Source organism: Copadichromis virginalis, unplaced genomic scaffold (assembly GCF_057382275.1).
Source record: "Copadichromis virginalis isolate Kocher_CV1m ecotype Utaka unplaced genomic scaffold, C_Virginalis_male_GT1.1 unmapped_scaffold_1, whole genome shotgun sequence".
Taxonomy (NCBI): domain Eukaryota; kingdom Metazoa; phylum Chordata; class Actinopteri; order Cichliformes; family Cichlidae; genus Copadichromis; species Copadichromis virginalis.
In genome coordinates, this window is record NW_028188589.1 from 2893077 (window position 1) to 2911615 (window position 18539).

Below are 18539 nucleotides of genomic sequence, written 5' to 3' on the forward strand. Positions count from 1 at the left end.
GGTTTGGTTAGAGAGAGACAAAACGTGCAGCTTCAGGATCTGAGCAGCTTTCAGCACCAACGGCATCACAGCTCAGACTTGGATTCAGGATTAAGCCCTTTATGTTTGACTGTAGTGATTGTAGCTCTGTCCTTGTTATTAATCGCTTTAGTCAAACACAGCTATTGTTTGCTGGGATGTGTATATCCTTGACAGTTTGTATCTCAGAGTTATCAAAGACACTGTGGATAATCATCAAGAGATTGTTGTCCTCTTAATAATGACCTATTTGATTGTTTGTTTTTTCTTCTTCTTACAGATTCTGGTATTTGGCCAAAAGAGAGCTTCACAATTCTTGGCTTCACCTGTGGTAGAAAAATGACTAAAGTTATGCAACACTCTCTAAAATTAAAGCTATGCAACGCTTTAACATGAATGGCGAAGGAGTGCATCTCTTTCACTGTCTCTTCCTGTCCTCTTCTCAGTCTTTGTTGTGGCACCTCTGCTATGTGTTATAGAAAGCACTTGGAATCATGTTCAATACAAAAACACCAAACTCGTGGGATTGCCCTAGCAAGCAGTTGGTAAAAACTAATTAAAACTGATATATATCAGCTTCACTTTCTAGCTGCAAAAGCACGTTTCTGCAAAAGCATGCAGTTTCCTGTCAGCACTTTTTGGCACAGAGTGTACTTAGAGTTAGGCCTTTCTTATATAAAGCAATATAATCAGCATATAAACATTTAAGATGATAAATTTAAAGCTCCACAGTAACTGCTATAAATATTATAACTACACATGTAGTGCTTTTGCTTAAGTAAATTATAGTTGGGATCATAATAAGAAAACATGTGTTTTTATTTTCTGTGTACCCTGGGTACAGACCAGTATAAATATGGGATTCTTCCCAATAAATGCTGTCTAATAATGCTTCACATTGCATTAAACACTAGATATGTAAGCAAACAAACAAAAACCCATAGAAGCCAGTTTTAATTATTAAATGTGACAATTACATGGAGATGGAAAGTAAACATGCTTATACACGTCTCTGTGATTACAGAAAATCCACACAGATGCTGTCAGAGCAGAGAATCTTTGATTTATCAGAATGATGAATGCAAATGATTTCATGAAATCTCACTCTTGTTCTGGGTTGTAAAATTCACCTGTCCAGTTAAACCGAATCCTTTGCAACACAGTTCTAAGAACCCTACCAACCTCATCCTCAGCTCTCTGCCTGTTGTCCTTTTCAGCTGAGTATTCATCCACATGTGTTTCAACTTCTCTCTCATTTTCAAGCAAATTGCTCAGGCTCTCAGCTTCAGCACAGTTACCATATGGCCACTCTCTGAGGTCTTCTGTGTTCAAGCCAAACAAATTCTTACATGATCTGCAAGGCTTCATTCTGGCACCATCACGGAGACAAAAAGCCTCACACCTGATATTTCCAGGTACTTCAATTGTTCCATCAAAGTAATCTTTCTGGACTGTGTTTGGATAATAGGTCATCACCGCACCAGATACATATTTATGCCATTTGCTAAGACAGGAGGCAGCAATCATAATTTTCCCAGCGTTAGGACCTTTGGTGGACATGGAGACTCCGCAGTACCTTTCTGATTTGTTGGTTTGGGATTTTTGAGAAATGCAGATGGTGGACGAGACGAAAGCTGTTTTTTTATTATTCTCTTCTAAGTCCAAGTCTGTGAGGAGATCTTGCAGACTCTGCTTTATTTGCTCTTCATTCTCTGAGTTATTTTGCAGGACGATCTGAAAACAGTTACAGATCTGGTCAAAGTGTTGCACCTGATTATATAGTTGTTTTTCATAGAAAGTTGATCAACATGTTTGTTTCGCTGCTTGACTTATTTAACTATGCAGGACCATTGGATGCTTTTGATTTAGACATTTTAAGATAGGGGGTGAAACATGTCACAAAAATCTATTTAATTTTAAATCAATAAGCAAAAATCCATCTTTGTTCTCACTAATTTATAATTAAATTTGCTAATTGACCTTTTTTTTTCTATTTTGCTATGCCGGGCTGTCAAAACACGCTGAATTTAGAGTCTTTGAGCTTAACAGATCCAGCAGCTACACAGTGACAGCATCATATACGCCTTGAAGACTGTAAGCATCTCCAATAATGAGTCTGTTAGACATTATTTAGAACTAACAAATTCTGAAGCAAGTCTCCAGCTCTCCTGCAGTCTCTGTGTTTGGTGGAGAAGTATAGCTAGAAGCATATGTTGAAGTATAAGGTACAGTATGGATTTTCTTTGGATTTCTCAGTAAAAAAGCACTTTGCATTATACTTTCCTAAAAACTGGAAGTTTGTCAGATTGACTGAAAATGTGAGAAGAGTTATCTTACCATGTCGAGCACACAGGAGAAGGGACTTCGCCTGGGAAGCTGAGTCGAATACAACTTTAAAGGCCTGGGATATCTTCTCATTAAAGAACCCAAAACAAAAGGATTAGGGAAGATTTCTTCTGGAGAAAAGGGGATGTTGTTGATTTTGCCCAGAAACAATATGCTGTGAAGGATCTGTTGAGTGAAAACATATTTGCTTATTGTTAGTAGTGATAAACAGGACTGTCTTAAAAGTGTCAAAGGTAACACACCTCATCCACCAAGTGTTGACTTCCCGGAGTCATGTAAGAGCCCCGAACCATCCTCTTGGTAATCTTGTAGGCATTAGTTTTGAACCTCCTTTGAGAAATTGTTGTCTTCTAAAATGATAATGATCGAGCAGTTAGGGATTTAAAAACACAGGAGATCTGATAACTTTGGCTACAGCAGAGTCTGCAGACATACCTATTTTGCTCTTTGCCTATTTTAAACATGAGAGCAAACATATTTAGTGAAATGTTGATAACATACAATGACTATCATTGGTGGCTGAAAAGATGCCAGGTAACAAGTGAAAAGCTGCTACTTACCATCGCCACAGTCTAAGAATGAAACAGGAAACACTGAGCGAGTTGCCTCCATCTTAAAGCTGTTGATCATGTGATTTAAAGGAAAGCCACACCCAGCTCTTTCCTGGAATTTTACTCGACTGTAGAAAACTGCTCCATTTGCCCCGCCCACCCATGATCTTTAATATCTACCAAAAACAACCTTTTGGTTGTCAGTAACCAGTCGATCGTTTTCGCGATTAAAAAGTGGCTTTTTGCGGCGGCGTTCCCACCGCGAGCAGAACTCCGGCTCAAAAACCGCTGTTTTTGAACACTTTTATTTACTTAAGCATTTTAATGGGCTTACTTTGAAACAAAGTGCGATTGAATGATTATTGTTATGTGTTGCCTTGAATTCGGCTATGCTGTCTGTTAGACAGCTGTTTTTCTTTATTGTTGTTTTTGTATTGTTTGTAGCGAACGCTACTGGAATGTATAGATTAAGCTACGTAGCCAAGATAATTAATAATTTAACTGTTGTACATTGGTTGATGATGATTTGCATTGTTACATAGGCTTGCAGAAAAATATATTTGTTTACCGGTAAACTGAATCGAACTTGATGTGCTAATGGACGTTTTTCTGACCTACAGGTCAGGTTTTGTTCCCTCCCTTTGAATTAATCTTCTTCATATTGAAGTGGCGAGCCGGTAGGACCATTCTTTGTTTCCCCTCTTTCCCCCACTTAGCCGTCTTTGGATTACGGACATATTTCCCCATTTGTATGAAGCTGGACTCTAAGGAGGAATACCTTAAAAGTGAACTTTAAAAAGAAGAGCATTGATTTATTATTTAATTGTGGGCATTTATGTTGTGTGTTGTGTTAATTATTTTGTTCCATTTCCCCTTTCCTCCATTTATTCAATATATTTTTGGTACAAGATATTGCAGTCTTTGGTCTCATCATTCACACCATCTAGGCTCCATAAAGAACTATTTCTTCTGCGCGTCAGTCAGTAAACTCATCCATTGAAATAAACTAGTCCTTAAATAACTTTGAGTTACACAGTGGCAAATGTAATAGAGAAAGACACAGGGCCACCTGAAATCTGTCGTCCTATCTGATTCAAAACCAACATGTAGGAGAATCTGGAATCTTTGATTTTGAGTTCAAAATAAAATATGGGTAAAATGCAGAAATGTTTTTACTAACATGTACTAACAGAGACTTGGAGGAGAGAGACCTAATGTTTAATAATCCACATTTCACTGTTTTACTCTTTGGTTCAGATGTGGATACTGTATTGTTCTTTCTTTGTGACTGTTTATGTTTAAGTTGTTTGTTGCTGGTTTTTAGTTTGTTTTTTGTCTGTTTGGGAGCTGACACAGTCTCTATGGAGATGGGTTTTTGGGGGGTAGCAGGAGGAGAGAAGCTGCAGAGAGGCGTGTAAGACTGCAACTCTGCTTCCTGGTCCCAACTCTGGATAGTCATATTTTGGGGGGTTTAATAAACTACTACTGCATGATGTAAAGCTGAAGTATGACACAGCTTTATGAACCTCCTGTTATCCTGGTAGACGAGTACAGCAATAAATCTTTTACTTGAACATCTTCTGGCTCCAATAAGCTTTGAAATGTGACCATGAAGTTAGAGACACACTGACTGAAACCCACAGCTGTGACTGTGGATCACATCCACACACAGTGTAGCTGCTGTCTCTGTGTGAGGTCTGTGTATATATGTACATATTTATGCTTATATTCATATTCTCTTATTCCCCTTTATTTGATATCCTAATTCTGTGCTGTGTAAAGATTTGTCGGTGTTCTGCTGCTACAAACTGGATTTCCTGGAGGATAAACATGAGGGATTCATAAAGTTCTATCTCTCTGTTAAAATCCCCCAAAATAAATGAAATGTGAATTTCAGGCAGACGTGTTTTTAAAAGAGTCTCTTTAATGGAAAAATGTGTTTTTAAAACCAGCCAATAGGAGCGTCTGTGGATATCAGCTGAGGCTGAACTCAGGAACACCATCACATATAAATACACAGAATTAAATCACTAGATAAAAGACGTCATTAAATAAGGATCGAATCAACATGTCAGAGGTCAAAGGTCAGTCAGAAGAGGTGTGGTTAAACACTGGCAGTGCAGTGACCTAATGCAGTTTGGTTACCGCCACGGGAAAAGCCCCGCCCCCTCTGAGCCTCCGCTGTGTCCTCAGCACATCCAGGAGCAGCAGGTCAGAGGGGGCGGGGCCATGTCAGGACTTATTTTAAGTAAAATTTAAAGTGGAGCGACGGCAGGAGTCACACAGCAGTAACCAGCTCTGTCTGCCAGGGTCAAAGGTCAAACAAGTCCTGCAGCTGACCCACACACAGACTTACACTGATCCACAGAGAGTGATGAATCCACACATTACTCGGCTGGAGGAAGCTGGGTTTTGTTAGATTATAATATTATTTTATGCCATGCTATACCCCTAATTAAAGATTGTGAATTATTATGTAGTTTTAGTTTGCATTATTCTCCTGAATTAGAAGAAGCTGATAACTATTGCATTAGTTAAACTGATGTGCATTATATTAAACTGCTGATTTATTGTGAATGAATGATATTGTTTTATGATGCATTATACTGCTGAGTTATAAGAAATACTGTTTGCAGAAAGTCATCGCCTTATTTGTCTGATTAGAAGAGAACATGCTGGAGTTTTCTGCCCCATCTCAGCAGGAGCAGATAAACAGGGAGCCAAGGTCGTAGCTTAGGCGCTGTGTGAGAGAAAGCATGTGAATGTTTAGGCTTTTATGATAAGGTGGAGGCACCAGAGGCTATAAGAGTTTGAGCAATGCTCCACCATTTTGAGATCAGAGGCTGTCTGCATCAGTGTCCATCTCCCACGTGTGTGATCATTAAAATCATCGTTTGACTCAACCCGACCGGACCAGTGTTGTTATTGTGGTTTTTCTCTTGTCTCCATCCCCAATATTTTGAACTCGTAACATTTTCCACACCGTCCAATCAGAAACTAGTGTTGACGCTGAGACCCGTCTCTGTAACAGGAAGTCCATGAACAGGCAGACCCTCTGCAGCAGGCTGACCTGTGACCTCTGAGACAGAGGGAGGAGTTTGTGTCAGCAGGGGGCGCTGCAGCATCGCCTGAGAGCTTTAAGAACAACAGCAATAAACAGGAAGTGAAAGTCACACTTCTGTTGGTGTGCGTTATCAGCAGACCCCACCCTCTGCAGGAAGCTGAGATAAGAAGCAGCCAATCACAGAGCAGAGAGCATGTGACTTCCTGTTCCTGCTGTTACTGTGACAACAGCTCCTGGGACAGAGAGCAGCTTTCTAAAGAGGAAAGATGCTGCTGTCACCCCCGGGTGTCATGTGACCCGCCTGATGTACCGATTTAAGACTGTAAGAACAATAATAACAACATGTTTTAGTCAGGTGATCCATGCAGAGCAGATCCATGTGACCAAACACAGCTGGATCACATGTTTCCTCTCCTGGAAACAGAAAGCCTTCATGTATAAAGGCTCATGTACCCACTGAGCCCTGCTCTCAGATCTGTGAGGCTTTAACAAACAACAGTTTAAAGTCATGTTTAGCATCTTCTGTCAGTGTGGAAGGTCACACACTTTCCTGAGTGTTGAACCCTGAACTACTAGCTGTTCATGTCAGCCTGGACATAAATACAGACCTGCCTGCTGTCATAGACCCCAGCACTCACATGTTACTTATAAGTGACTCATATGTATGCATGTATATATTGTGTATGTTGTGCTATTTCTTACTGAGTGTGTTGTGTCTTTGTTCCTGTTTGTGCTGCAGCACTGTAACCTAAATAATTTCCCCTGGGGATCAAAAAAGTATTCTGATTGTGATTAAATGAAAGCAGTCAGAGCAGAGGACGGTGATGTAAGGAATGGGATTTTAATCAGCCAGTCTCCTTTAACTCTCAGCATCACAAAGTAATGTGGTAACATCTGGACTGATGTGTTTACTGTCAGCTAGTTTAAATGCTGTAGGCTGCAGCCGTTGCTCTAACACTATAACTGTAACAGGGCTCAGTGCTGCTTCTAACAGTCTGAGCTGCTTCAGGCTTTATTTGTGAGGAGCACAGCAGCTTACAAACACGTGGCTGGGCCTGGACCCAAAGGAGTGTTTGTTAAAGCCTGCAGTGAATCCAGCAGCAGAATGATGGAAATGCAACACAGCAATGATGAAGAGGAGCAGCATTAAAGCCAAAGTCCAGTTCATACAGTTAGGTCCATAAATCAAATAAGGGAAAATAAAATGTTGTTGGATGCACCTGTCTGCACCCTTAATGCTCTCTGGTCGCTATGGTAACGCGTAAACATTTCTTTCAAAATAAGACACACGACTACAACACGGGAAAAGACCCAGGGAAACGAAGTTAAGGATAAAAACCCTGAAAACCATTGTTGGATTTATATTTTATCATTGTCATTGTTATTGGGGAATATCTAACCATATATGCTCAGAGGTGTAGAACCAATTGTGTAATGATAGTAGTCTTTAAAGACTTTGTGTGACTCCAGAGTGTTCTGGCATTCACACCCACGTCCTGGGATCATGGGAGAGGTGCTACCTTCTTATTGTTTTGTGGTAGGATGTCTGTTTTAGTCTAAGTGCCTTTTGTTTAGATGAACTGCTGGACTTCCAGACCAGCAGGTTTAGGGAAGTCGTTTATGGGGTCACACTCTGACTCCACACACACACACACACACACACACACACACACACACACACACACACACACACACACACCTACATAACATACAGACTGGTACCTTTGTTCACGTGTATGTTAATGAACCTATGTATGTTCATGTAACCTCAATAAAAGAACAGTGTTACGAGGGAACGGACGAGAGCGACTGTGGTCAAGCGAAGGAACGGCATTGGTCCAGTTCTCTCCCGTGCACGAGAAACATAAAGAACTACTCGTGTCTTGGGTGAACCCATTGTGAGATCTAGCCCCACGCTATCATGTGATTTCCTGTGATCAAATGTCCCAGGATGTGAGTGGGCGTTAAGACGTCCATGTCCCTCTTCAAGCAACTTAAAGAAGTCCAGACGCTTTTCTTTCCAAGCTCCTTCAACAACATCATTCATAGAACAGCTTCCAGCTTCTTTTGCTCGGCTACAGTTTGGATGGATTTGCATTTAAAGATGCAACAAGACTAAAATGGTTAGGGTCAGGAGGTCAAAGGTCAGAGCTCCTGTGGGTCTGAGGGCGGCCTCACGCTGGAGAAGGATGAAGGAGCCTGACCTGAGCCAGTGTTTGACATGAACACATCAGCACTGCTGTCAGTGAGCCTAACGACAGCCGTTAGCATCATTTCAGTGTTTCAGTCATAAAAACACTTCCTGTCTCTGTGGTGGTTACAGTGACATCATGCAGTTTGTGCTTTGACCTCCAGAGGGCGACAAATCAGCACAGACAGAGAGCTCCATTCAAACTTTGCTGCCATCAGGAATAATTCTTCAAATATAATCATCAGTGTTTGAGCAGTTATGATATCAGGGACAATCTAGACATGTGTGACAATACTGAACATGTCACATGACACACCTCAAACATCATGTGATCCACTCTCAGTCTGCACTTTCATTCATGACTTCAACAGGTTGAAATGAGCTTTGAAGAAACATTCAGTGAAATAAATCTTTCATGGATTCATGTGAGCAGCAGATGAACTTTGTACCAACAACATCTTCAATAACAGAGTCTGAATGAAGCTCAGGTGTTGATGCTGCTCACTGATTGGACGCTTGCTTTCAGCTCTGCTCTCAGTCTTTACTGCACAGGTGAAGGTAGAAAGTGTGACTGGATCTATAGACTGGAAACAGAGAAACATGCTGAACATTTGAAGCTTTGCAGCAGAAATGTTCATGTTACAAATACAGCAGAGCTGATCTGGGATCAGTGTGTTCACACCTGCAGCTACAACAAGGTTTCATGTCTCCACACGTCAGCATGTGAACTTTACTCTGACTCAGTCTGAGCAGTCAGACGGCATATTTTTAAAGTTAACACATCAGCACACACAGAGCTGAGCCCCTCCCACCTGTGCTGAGTTTCAGGTGGAGTCCCGCCTCCTTCCAGGAAGCAGCTCACCTGTGTGTCCGTGTTTAGTGTCCAGGTGTGGAGTGGAGCTTGTTGTTGGTGTGTGAAGAAACTGTAAGTTTGCTTTGTTTCCTCCTTTAACAGTTTGTCTTTAGGAACTTTACTGTTTGTTCAGCTCGTGTTTGATTTCTTCACACAACAAACTGTGTGTGTTTGTATTTCCGGTCTCTCCATTAAAGTCAGTGTGTAATGTTTCCTGGCTAACATCAGCTGTGTGCAGCTTAGTTCAGCACAAATCTGCCGCTCCATAGTTCACGGTAACGGACTCACAGCTGGACCAAGGAGGCCGAGTGTGTCCGCCACTCTGAGCTACGTTCGTGTTTGTGTACTTGTAGTTTGTACTTTGAGTTCAGTCAGAGCCCACAGAGGACGCAGCGTACGTGATGACGTCACAGCCCTTTACCTCCTTTACTGTCACTGTGATTAATATTTACACACGAGACACCTGCAGAGCTCTGACGCTGAGCTAGCACACAGCATGCTAACACTAAGCTAACGTTCAGCTAACACTAAGCTAACACTAAGCTAACCTAGAACCCAGAGTGAGGTTAAAGCTGAGTAAACACTGACCCCAGACCAGCACCGTGATAAAGTGAGCTGCTGCTGCTGAACTTGAACAGGTAACAAAGTGATGAGCAGTCAGGCTGCAGGTTTCTACCTGTTCATGTTTCTACAGTAGAATCACTTTGAAGTGTCTTTGTGCTGTTTCATCTTTGATTTGTGTTCATAAACACTCAGAGAAACATCACGTGACCTCATCAGGATCTGTGTTGGTGTGTGGGGCTGTACCTCAGCTTTATGTTGTTACATGCTCATTTGTTCATTTTACACAGTAACATCAAAGTAATGTTATGAGGAGTAATGAAGTAACGTACTCCATTACTTTTAATTAAAGTGTTCTGTGTAATATGTGTAATAATGACTGTTTTGAGTAATGACCAACACTGATCACAACAAAGAGGAAATGCCTCCAACATGCACAAACATTTGAGCCACAACATGCAGTTAATGTGCACAAATGTCTTTGATATGCTGCTCAGTGATGGTGGTGACTGTCAGAGCAGAGCTACTGAGAATCAATAAGTAATATCAATGATGGGATCAGAATCACTAAATTCTTCTCATCCCTGTCAGTATCATACATGTGCTGTATAATGTGATAAATGTAGAGGTGCTGGCTGTTCTCTCACTCTGCTGTTTAGCTGTAAAGGACGCCTCCCTGCCTTTGTCTCATTCATGACCTTTAATAGTCTCTTCTAACATGCAGAGATCTGTATGATCTGTTTCATAGAGTCTAACCAGCCTGTACAGGTAACAACAACAGTCACTGCATCACTGACACACAAACGTCATCTCTGTCAATAACAACATTCATACATGGAATAAAAACACATCAGTGGATCATTGCTGGAGCTGATGTTTGTGCTCCTGGTGCAAAGGCTCTCAGTTTCCTCCTTGAAATAACATCAGTGGTGGGTCAGCGACATGCTTTCTTTCCCTCTCAGGTTTAAATATCTGGGACTCTCCACCGTTTGGTTTTAGAGCTGAAGAAGCTTCTCAGATGAAACGTCTTCCAGAAACTTAAAGACGTCTCTTTTCTCTCCAAGCTCCTTAGATCACATGACCTGGATGACTGAACCTACAGACATATTGACCTGGTTTCATGGTCACATGACAGGTCAGAGGTCAGTTCCTCCTGTTAATGTGAACTCACTGAGTGTTTGTGGTTTACCTCTCAGACTGACTGAAGATGATGATGGAGGAAGAGGAGGACAGAGCAGAGTCTGCAGGGTCCAGCTGTCCGTCTGTGAGGAGTGACCGGTCCAAACCTCTAAATCCTCCAGACTTCAGTGGTGAACCTGGAGCAACGAGGTCAGAGAGCTGAACTCACTGAGTAACAGAAATAATTCTGCACTGACATTATAATCAGTGTTGACTCTGGTTGATTGTCTGACTGTGTTTGTGAGCTGAGAGGAAATGAAAATGAGTTTGTAACAAAAATCAGTTTTGTCCAGTTTTCCTGTAAAAAGCTGAACTCTAATCTAAGAGGATGTTACTGACAGGAAACAGCTGCATTATCTGCAGTCTGTGTGATCACAGCTGCTTCAATCATGTTTGTGTCTGCAGAGGTCAGAGGTCACAGTCTGCAGGGTCCAGCTGTCCGTCTGTGAGGAGTGACTGGTCCAAAGGTCTACCTCCACTCTTCAGTGGTGAACCTGGAGCAACGAGGTCAGAGAGCTGTGATGACTCCTTTACATGTTTGTGTTTCCTGGATAAATATGACCTGAAACATCCTCAGATTGTTACAAAGATTCATTAAAAAGAAAACAATGAAAGAGAAAAGATCCAAATGTTCGACTTGGTCATTTGCTGTTTGAGGACAGTGATGCTCATATCTGTGGGGAAAGTGTGACCTGAGTGGGTTCATGTTTGTCTTTAAAGAACAGAGCTGCTCTGATTCTCTTTGTGTCTGATCTGTTAAACAGTCTGAGAGGTCACACAGAGACCCAGCAGCTAAAGCCTGGATCATACTGGCTGCTGTTACTCCATCAGGACAACACTGAACCACAGTGGTGTGGATGTAGTGGATAAATCCCACCATACTGATGCTCAGAGTTAACCACAGGGAACAAAACCAGATGTTACCTTCAGATTGTGACCTTTGGAGTGGACGATGCAGATTTCAATAGAGAATAAATGTTGTTGTTTTTCAGCTGTGAAGAAAGAATCTAATTTTCTGAACTTAAGAATTTATGATGCTGGAAACAACATGGAGACTATAACACAACATTTCCACTGTGTTCATAGAATGAATGTAAAACTGTCAGACATTCATTAAATATGCAAAATGTCTACAGAAGCATCAGAGGGTCAGACGTGAAGCACTCAGTGATTTTGATCAAATGACTCATCAGTTATTGATCTGTACTACACTGATCTACCACGTTAGTAAAGCTGGTGTTCTGGTGGTGGAGGGAGACTCGGATCATGTTCTGGTTTTGGAGCAGTGATCTGCTGATGGTTCAGTTTGATGAGCTTCTTCAAAATCATCCCTGACATCACCACTGAAAGGACGTCCATGAAAACAGACTGAAAATTACTGATATGTTCACAATCTGAGAGTTTAAAACTTGACAGACTTGATTCAGATGAAGTTATTTGAGCAGAAACTCCTGGATCTTTATCCTGTGTTGATCTAATCCTTCATGGTTCCTCCACAGAGTGGAGCAGCAGAGCTCAGAGGTTCCCAGTGGTCAGTCTGCCCAGCAGCATCAAACACAGCTGGACTCCATATTTATGGTCTGTACATGTACAACAACTACTGTTACATCTGTTCTGTTCACAGTCATCTCCATGCTGCTCTTTGTAGACCAGTGGATCGTCAGTGTGTCCAACATGGATCTGATGTTTGGCTCCATGATTTCAGTCTGATTGGCTCATTCATAAATATTCTGTTCCAGCTGCTGGAGGACAACATCATCACTTTTGTGAAGAACGAGCTGAAGAAGATCCAGAAGGTTCTGAGTCCAGATTACCCAGAATGCTTAGAGAGTCAGAGGAGCAGCAGCAGAGAGGCATTTGTGAAGATCACAGTGGACTTCCTGAGGAGAATGAAGCAGGAGGAGCTGGCTGACCGTCTGCAGAGACGTAAGAGGATTTATCTAAAGATTTAAGCTGCTGGATAAATGAACATTTTCCAGAGATGGAAGATGGAGCAACATGTTTTAAAGATTAGTTCTTTTTGGAATTGAGTGTTTATTTTTCTTCTCATTCAGAACTTCAAGCTGCAGTTTGTCACCGTAACCTTAAATCCACCCTGAAGAAGAAGTTCCAGTGTGTGTTTGAGGGCATCGCTAAAGCAGGAAACCCAACCCTCCTGAATCAGATCTACACAGAGCTCTACATCACAGAGGGAGGGACTGCAGAGGTCAATGATGAACATGAGGTCAGACAGATTGAAACAGCATCCAGGAAACCAGACAGACCAGAAACAACCATCAGACAAGAAGACATATTTAAAGCCTCACCTGGAAGAGATGAACCAATCAGAACAGTGCTGACAAAGGGAGTGGCTGGCATTGGGAAAACAGTCTTAACACAGAAATACAGCCTGGACTGGGCTGAAGACAAAGCCAACCAGGACATCCAGTTCATATTTCCATTCACTTTCAGAGAGCTGAATGTGCTGAAAGAGGAAAAGCTCAGCTTGGTGGGACTTGTTCATCACTTCTTTACTGAAACCAAAGAAGCAGGAATCTGCAGCTTTGAAGACTTCCAGGTTGTGTTCATCTTTGATGGTCTGGATGAGTGTCGACTTCCTCTGGACTTCCACAAAACTACAATCCTAACTGACCCTAGAAAGTCCACCTCAGTGGATGTGCTGCTGATAAACCTCATCAGGGGGAAACTGCTTCCCTCTGCTCGCCTCTGGATAACCACACGACCTGCAGCAGCCAATCAGATCCCTCCTGTCTGTGTTGGCATGGTGACAGAGGTCAGAGGGTTCACTGACCCACAGAAGGAGGAGTACTTCAGGAAGAGATTCAGAGATGAGGAGCAGGGCAGCAGGATCATCTCCCACATCAAGACATCACGAAGCCTCCACATCATGTGCCACATCCCAGTCTTCTGCTGGATCACTGCTACAGTTCTGGAGGATGTGCTGGAAACCAGAGAGGGAGGACAGCTGCCCAAGACCCTGACTGAGATGTACATCCACTTCCTGGTGGTTCAGGCCAAAGTGAAGAAGGTCAAGTATGATGGAGGAGCTGAGACAGATCCACACTGGAGTCCAGAGAGCAGGAAGATGATGGAGTCTCTGGGAAAACTGGCTTTTGATCAGCTGCAGAAAGGAAACCTGATCTTCTATGAATCAGACCTGACAGAGTGTGGCATCGATATCAGAGCAGCCTCAGTGTACTCAGGAGTGTTCACACAGATCTTTAAAGAGGAGAGAGGACTGTACCAGGACAAGGTGTTCTGCTTCATCCATCTGAGTGTTCAGGAGTTTCTGGCTGCTCTTCATGTCCATCTGACCTTCAGCAACGCTGGACTCAATCTGCTGGAAGAACAACAAACAAGAGGCTCTTGGTGGCCTTTCCAGTTTATGCTGTGGTTTAAACCATTTCCAGAGAAAATACATCTTTATCAGAGTGCTGTGAACAAGGCCTTACAGAGTCCAAATGGACACCTGGACTTGTTCCTCCGCTTCCTCCTGGGTCTTTCACTGCAGACCAATCAGACTCTCCTACGATGTCTGCTGACACAGACAGGAAGTAGCTCACAGACCAATCAGGAAACAGTCCAGTACATCAAGGAGAAGCTCAGTGAGAATCTGTCTGCAGAGAAAAGCATCAATCTGATCCACTGTCTGAATGAACTGAATGATCGTTCTCTAGTGGAGGAGATCCAACAGTCCCTGAGATCAGGAAGTCTCTCCACAGATGAACTGTCTCCTGCTCAGTGGTCAGCTCTGGTCTTCATCTTACTGTCATCAGAAGAAGATCTGGATGTGTTTGACCTGAAGAAATACTCTGCTTCAGAGGAGGCTCTTCTGAGGCTGCTGCCAGTGGTCAAAGCCTCCAACAAAGCTCTGTGAGTAAATCTGTGATCATGTTTATTTTTAAAATGTTGATTAAAAGTGGTCATAGATTTCTTCCATGACAGATCCATGTCCTAAAACCATGAGACAGCGTAGTTGTATAGTATAAAAGAAAAAAGGAGAACTTTTGACTACAATATTGTAACTTGAATGAACTTTTGATACAGCCTTTAAACATAAAATTTATGAACAGAATCGGTGACAAAGGGCAGCCCTGGTGGAGCCCATCACCCACCGGACTTATTACTATCCAACGTATTGCCGGCTATGCCAACCAAGCTCTTGCAATGGTTGTAAAAGGATCGAATGGCCATAAAATGTTTCTCAGTTTTATTATTTTCAGTCACATCTGTTTTTGATTATTAACTGAATATTTTAAAATTCAGGCTTTTTATGTTATACAAAACATCATATTTTCTTATGATGTCTTGTATTGATTCTGAAGGAATAGTTTTCATCAGTATCGCAGATACCAGCCTGAATTTTACTTTGTATTGGATCAGGAAGGAAATCAGTGGCATCACACATCACTTACAGCAACTTCAGTACCTCTTCATTTTAATAAACTGGGGGGAGTTGCACCAAGATTCAGTATGAGATAAAGAATTATTTTTAACTGTAAGGTTGGAGAAATCTGTTGTTGGAAATTGGAAGAACAGGTCATCTTAAAAATCACTGCATTGTAGTTTTATTCAGGCCCCTTCAATCTGTGATCGCTGTTGCTTTGCATTGTAAATGCTACTATTACAAAAGTCACAAATATTAGTGTATGTGTGTGTTGTTGGGTAATAAACCAAAAGAACAGAATCTACCAGCACCTCACTGATTTCTGCTTAAAAACAATAAAAAAGCAATAAAGCTCTGATTTGTTTGGTTGATCTTGTCTCCCTTCCACCTTGATTTCAGACTGAGTGGCTGTAACCTGTCAGACAGAAGCTGTGAAGCTCTGTCCTCAGTCCTGAGCTCCCAGTCCTCCCGTCTGACAGAGCTGGACCTGGGTAACAATAACCTGCAGGATTCAGGACTGAAGCTTCTGTCTGCTGGGATGAAGAGTCAATACTGCAAACTGGAAACGCTGAGGTCAGATCAAGCAATATCGATTTTTTTTCATCAATTAACATCATTTAATCAATTTCATTTGGAAAAAATTAACATTGTGTGTATGTTTTGTTTTTTTTAATGAATCCATGCAAGTCACAGTAAACTGCCACATTTGTCTTTTGTAACATGAGGCAATAAGGATTCCAGCATGTCCTGAAACAGTGTTGAAATATTGTAAATGTAGTAGCTCCTCATGGCACCATGAATATACTTTAACACAAGTGTTTCATGTCTTCTTGTCATCCTTTCTTCAGACTGAGTGGCTGTAACCTGTCAGACAGAAGCTGTGAAGCTCTGTCCTCAGTCCTGAGCTCCCAGTCCTCCCATCTGACAGAGCTGGATCTGGGTAACAACAACCTGCAGGATTCAGGACTGAAGCTTCTGTTTTCTGCAGTGGAGAGTCCAAAGTGTACAATTCTCAGGTCAGGATTCAGTCTTTTCTGATGATGATTTAAAACCTGAGTCAGGTCGATAAATGGCTTACTCATTTACAACAGACATGATTTGTCAAATCACCTTATATCTAACCCAAAGGTCCTGTGTTTTACTACTTTGATTTTTTAGTAAAACACAGGACCTCTTAATATTTATCTAAGAGACCATATATAATTTTTTTCCCTGGATCATGTGTGTACCCTCCTGGTTGGAGCTCCAGCAGCCTGTATCAGTGAATGGGACTTTAAATGAAATTGCTGCCCCTGTCAGGAAGAGGTCTGAGTGACACACAAAACAGAAAATATGAGCACTGCATGTGTCTGAGGCTACTCAGATACAGACCTGAATGAGACACTAACTTTGTCTCTGAGAGATAACTTTTATTATTAAATACACTTCATTTCTCATCTGTGTAGAGAATGTAGAGTTTGACATGCTAATATTACAAAATGAAAAATCACACTGAGTCACAAAGAAATTGTTTTGGAGTATTTATGGTTCAGCTGATGAAATTGTTCAAACAAACCAGTAATTTACACCGAAACAGCACAAGTGAAACTTTTTCGAGGGACTTACACTAAGCTTGTCCTGGTACACCTGTAGAGCCCAGCTTCTATGGACCATGAGCTTAAGTTCTGTGCTGCTCTGATTTATTGCCCGTGCTGTCTTTCAGTTCAGCTTTGTCGAGTCTCTGGTAGGATTTCTTTTACATGACCTGTGTAAAAACAAAACAGGAAACACATTAAGCTGAAGTAAGATGCACAATTTGAAAAATGGGGCACAAAAAATGTTGCTGCTTTCTGGAAAGTGCGTCTAAGAAGACCCAATGGAGAAAGTGAAGAGAAAAATCAAAGATTAAGAAGAAGAAAATGGCAGAGGCAGTTTCTCTTGGACTGCCTGCAGATGGGGTGAGACTCTAGAAACAGGGATGATTGGAGAAAATGCAAAGAGGCCATAGGATAAACCAGGAGATGAATACTCTGGTGTTCTGGGGATAGTGGGAGTGAGAGGGAGAGATGCCAGTAAATGATTTCAAGGATAAATTTGAGAGAATCAGAGCTAAGAAACCAAAGCAAGTGGGGAACTACAAACATGTGGACAGACTCATAATTAGGCCAAAGACACATTAAAGCAATTATTACAGGTTTAGAAACAGGGATGGATATGAAGGAGCTTAGCATGAATTTGCATTGAGGAAAGAATAGCAACGAGCATCAGAGGAAACAGTTAGGAAAACTAAAAGGATGTACTGGCAGGAATACTGCAGTACTTTAGGAAGAACTACCGTATTTCCCGGACTACAGAGCGCACCTGAATATTAGCCGCACAAGCTAAAATCAGGGGAAAATCCTGTTTTGTACATACATTAGCCGCACCTGACTAAAAGCCGCAGGTGTTTCAATGTTGACTTATCATATGTAAGAGAATATGCACAAAGCGAATTGTCAGGAAAGAGATGGCTGTTTGGAGACACACCCCTTTTATTAATATTTTGAAAAACAAGTTATGGGTACATATTTGCATAACTTTTTAGGTATATGTACAAGTAGCGGTAATTACAAGTACAAAACATGTACTGTGCTTCATAAATGAGTAACAAATGTAGTACATAACAATAACCTACAGCACACCAGAACAATTGATTCGGACTACCTTTTAGGCTCAGGTGCAGTGACACGGCTTTAACAAGAAGAAAAGTCAGTCATTCACCACCATCTTCCTGCGCACTAAAACCACCAAAGTCCTCTCCTCCAGTGTCGGAAACAAACAGGCTCAGGGTGGCTTCGTCATCCACTCTCAGCTTCTTTCCTTCGTTGTCACTTTCAAAACCAAAGAAATCCTCGTTGTCAGTGTCAGAGTCGAACACCCTCAGAAGGGCCGTGGCGGTGTCCTCCTCTCCATCATGCAGCATTCAGCCCTTCGAAATCTGTTGGTGATCGTGGATGTTTTCACACTTTTCCACGCTGTCAGAATCCAATGGTGGAGTTGGGCATAACTTGCTTTTTGCAAGTTTATCGCCGCTCATCATCCAGGCCTCCAGCTGAACGGGTAGCGCTACTTTGAAGTTTGTTTTTCGCGCTACCCCGTACTGCACTACGTTGCCTGACGGATGGACATGTGACCAACATACCACTCTTGAACCCCGATCCTTCCGCCAGGCAACGTAGTGCCGTACAACAGCGGAACAAACAAAACAAATCCGCTCATGGACAATCCATAGAAAAGCCGCACCTGACTAAAAGCCGCAGGGCTCAAAGCTTGTGCAAAAAGTAGCGGCTTATAGCCCGACAATTACGGTACACCAGTTCAGAATGTGTGGAGTACAGTTAAGAACATGAATGCAGACAGGAAACAACAGC

The 18539-nt window shown here is 41.9% G+C and overlaps 1 protein-coding gene across 1 annotated transcript; it reads right to left on the reverse strand.

The window, feature by feature from the left end:
• Positions 1 to 953: 953 nt before the first annotated feature.
• Positions 954 to 2815, reverse strand: LOC146679548 (uncharacterized). The gene is made up of 3 exons (XM_085450311.1): positions 2607 to 2815; positions 2356 to 2529; positions 954 to 1752 (listed from the first exon to the last, which is right to left on the reverse strand). The coding sequence occupies exons 1-3, from the start codon at positions 2655 to 2657 to the stop codon at positions 1120 to 1122; spliced, it is 858 nt and encodes a 285-aa protein (XP_085306437.1). The 5' UTR covers positions 2658 to 2815; the 3' UTR covers positions 954 to 1119.
• Positions 2816 to 18539: the final 15724 nt, after the last annotated feature.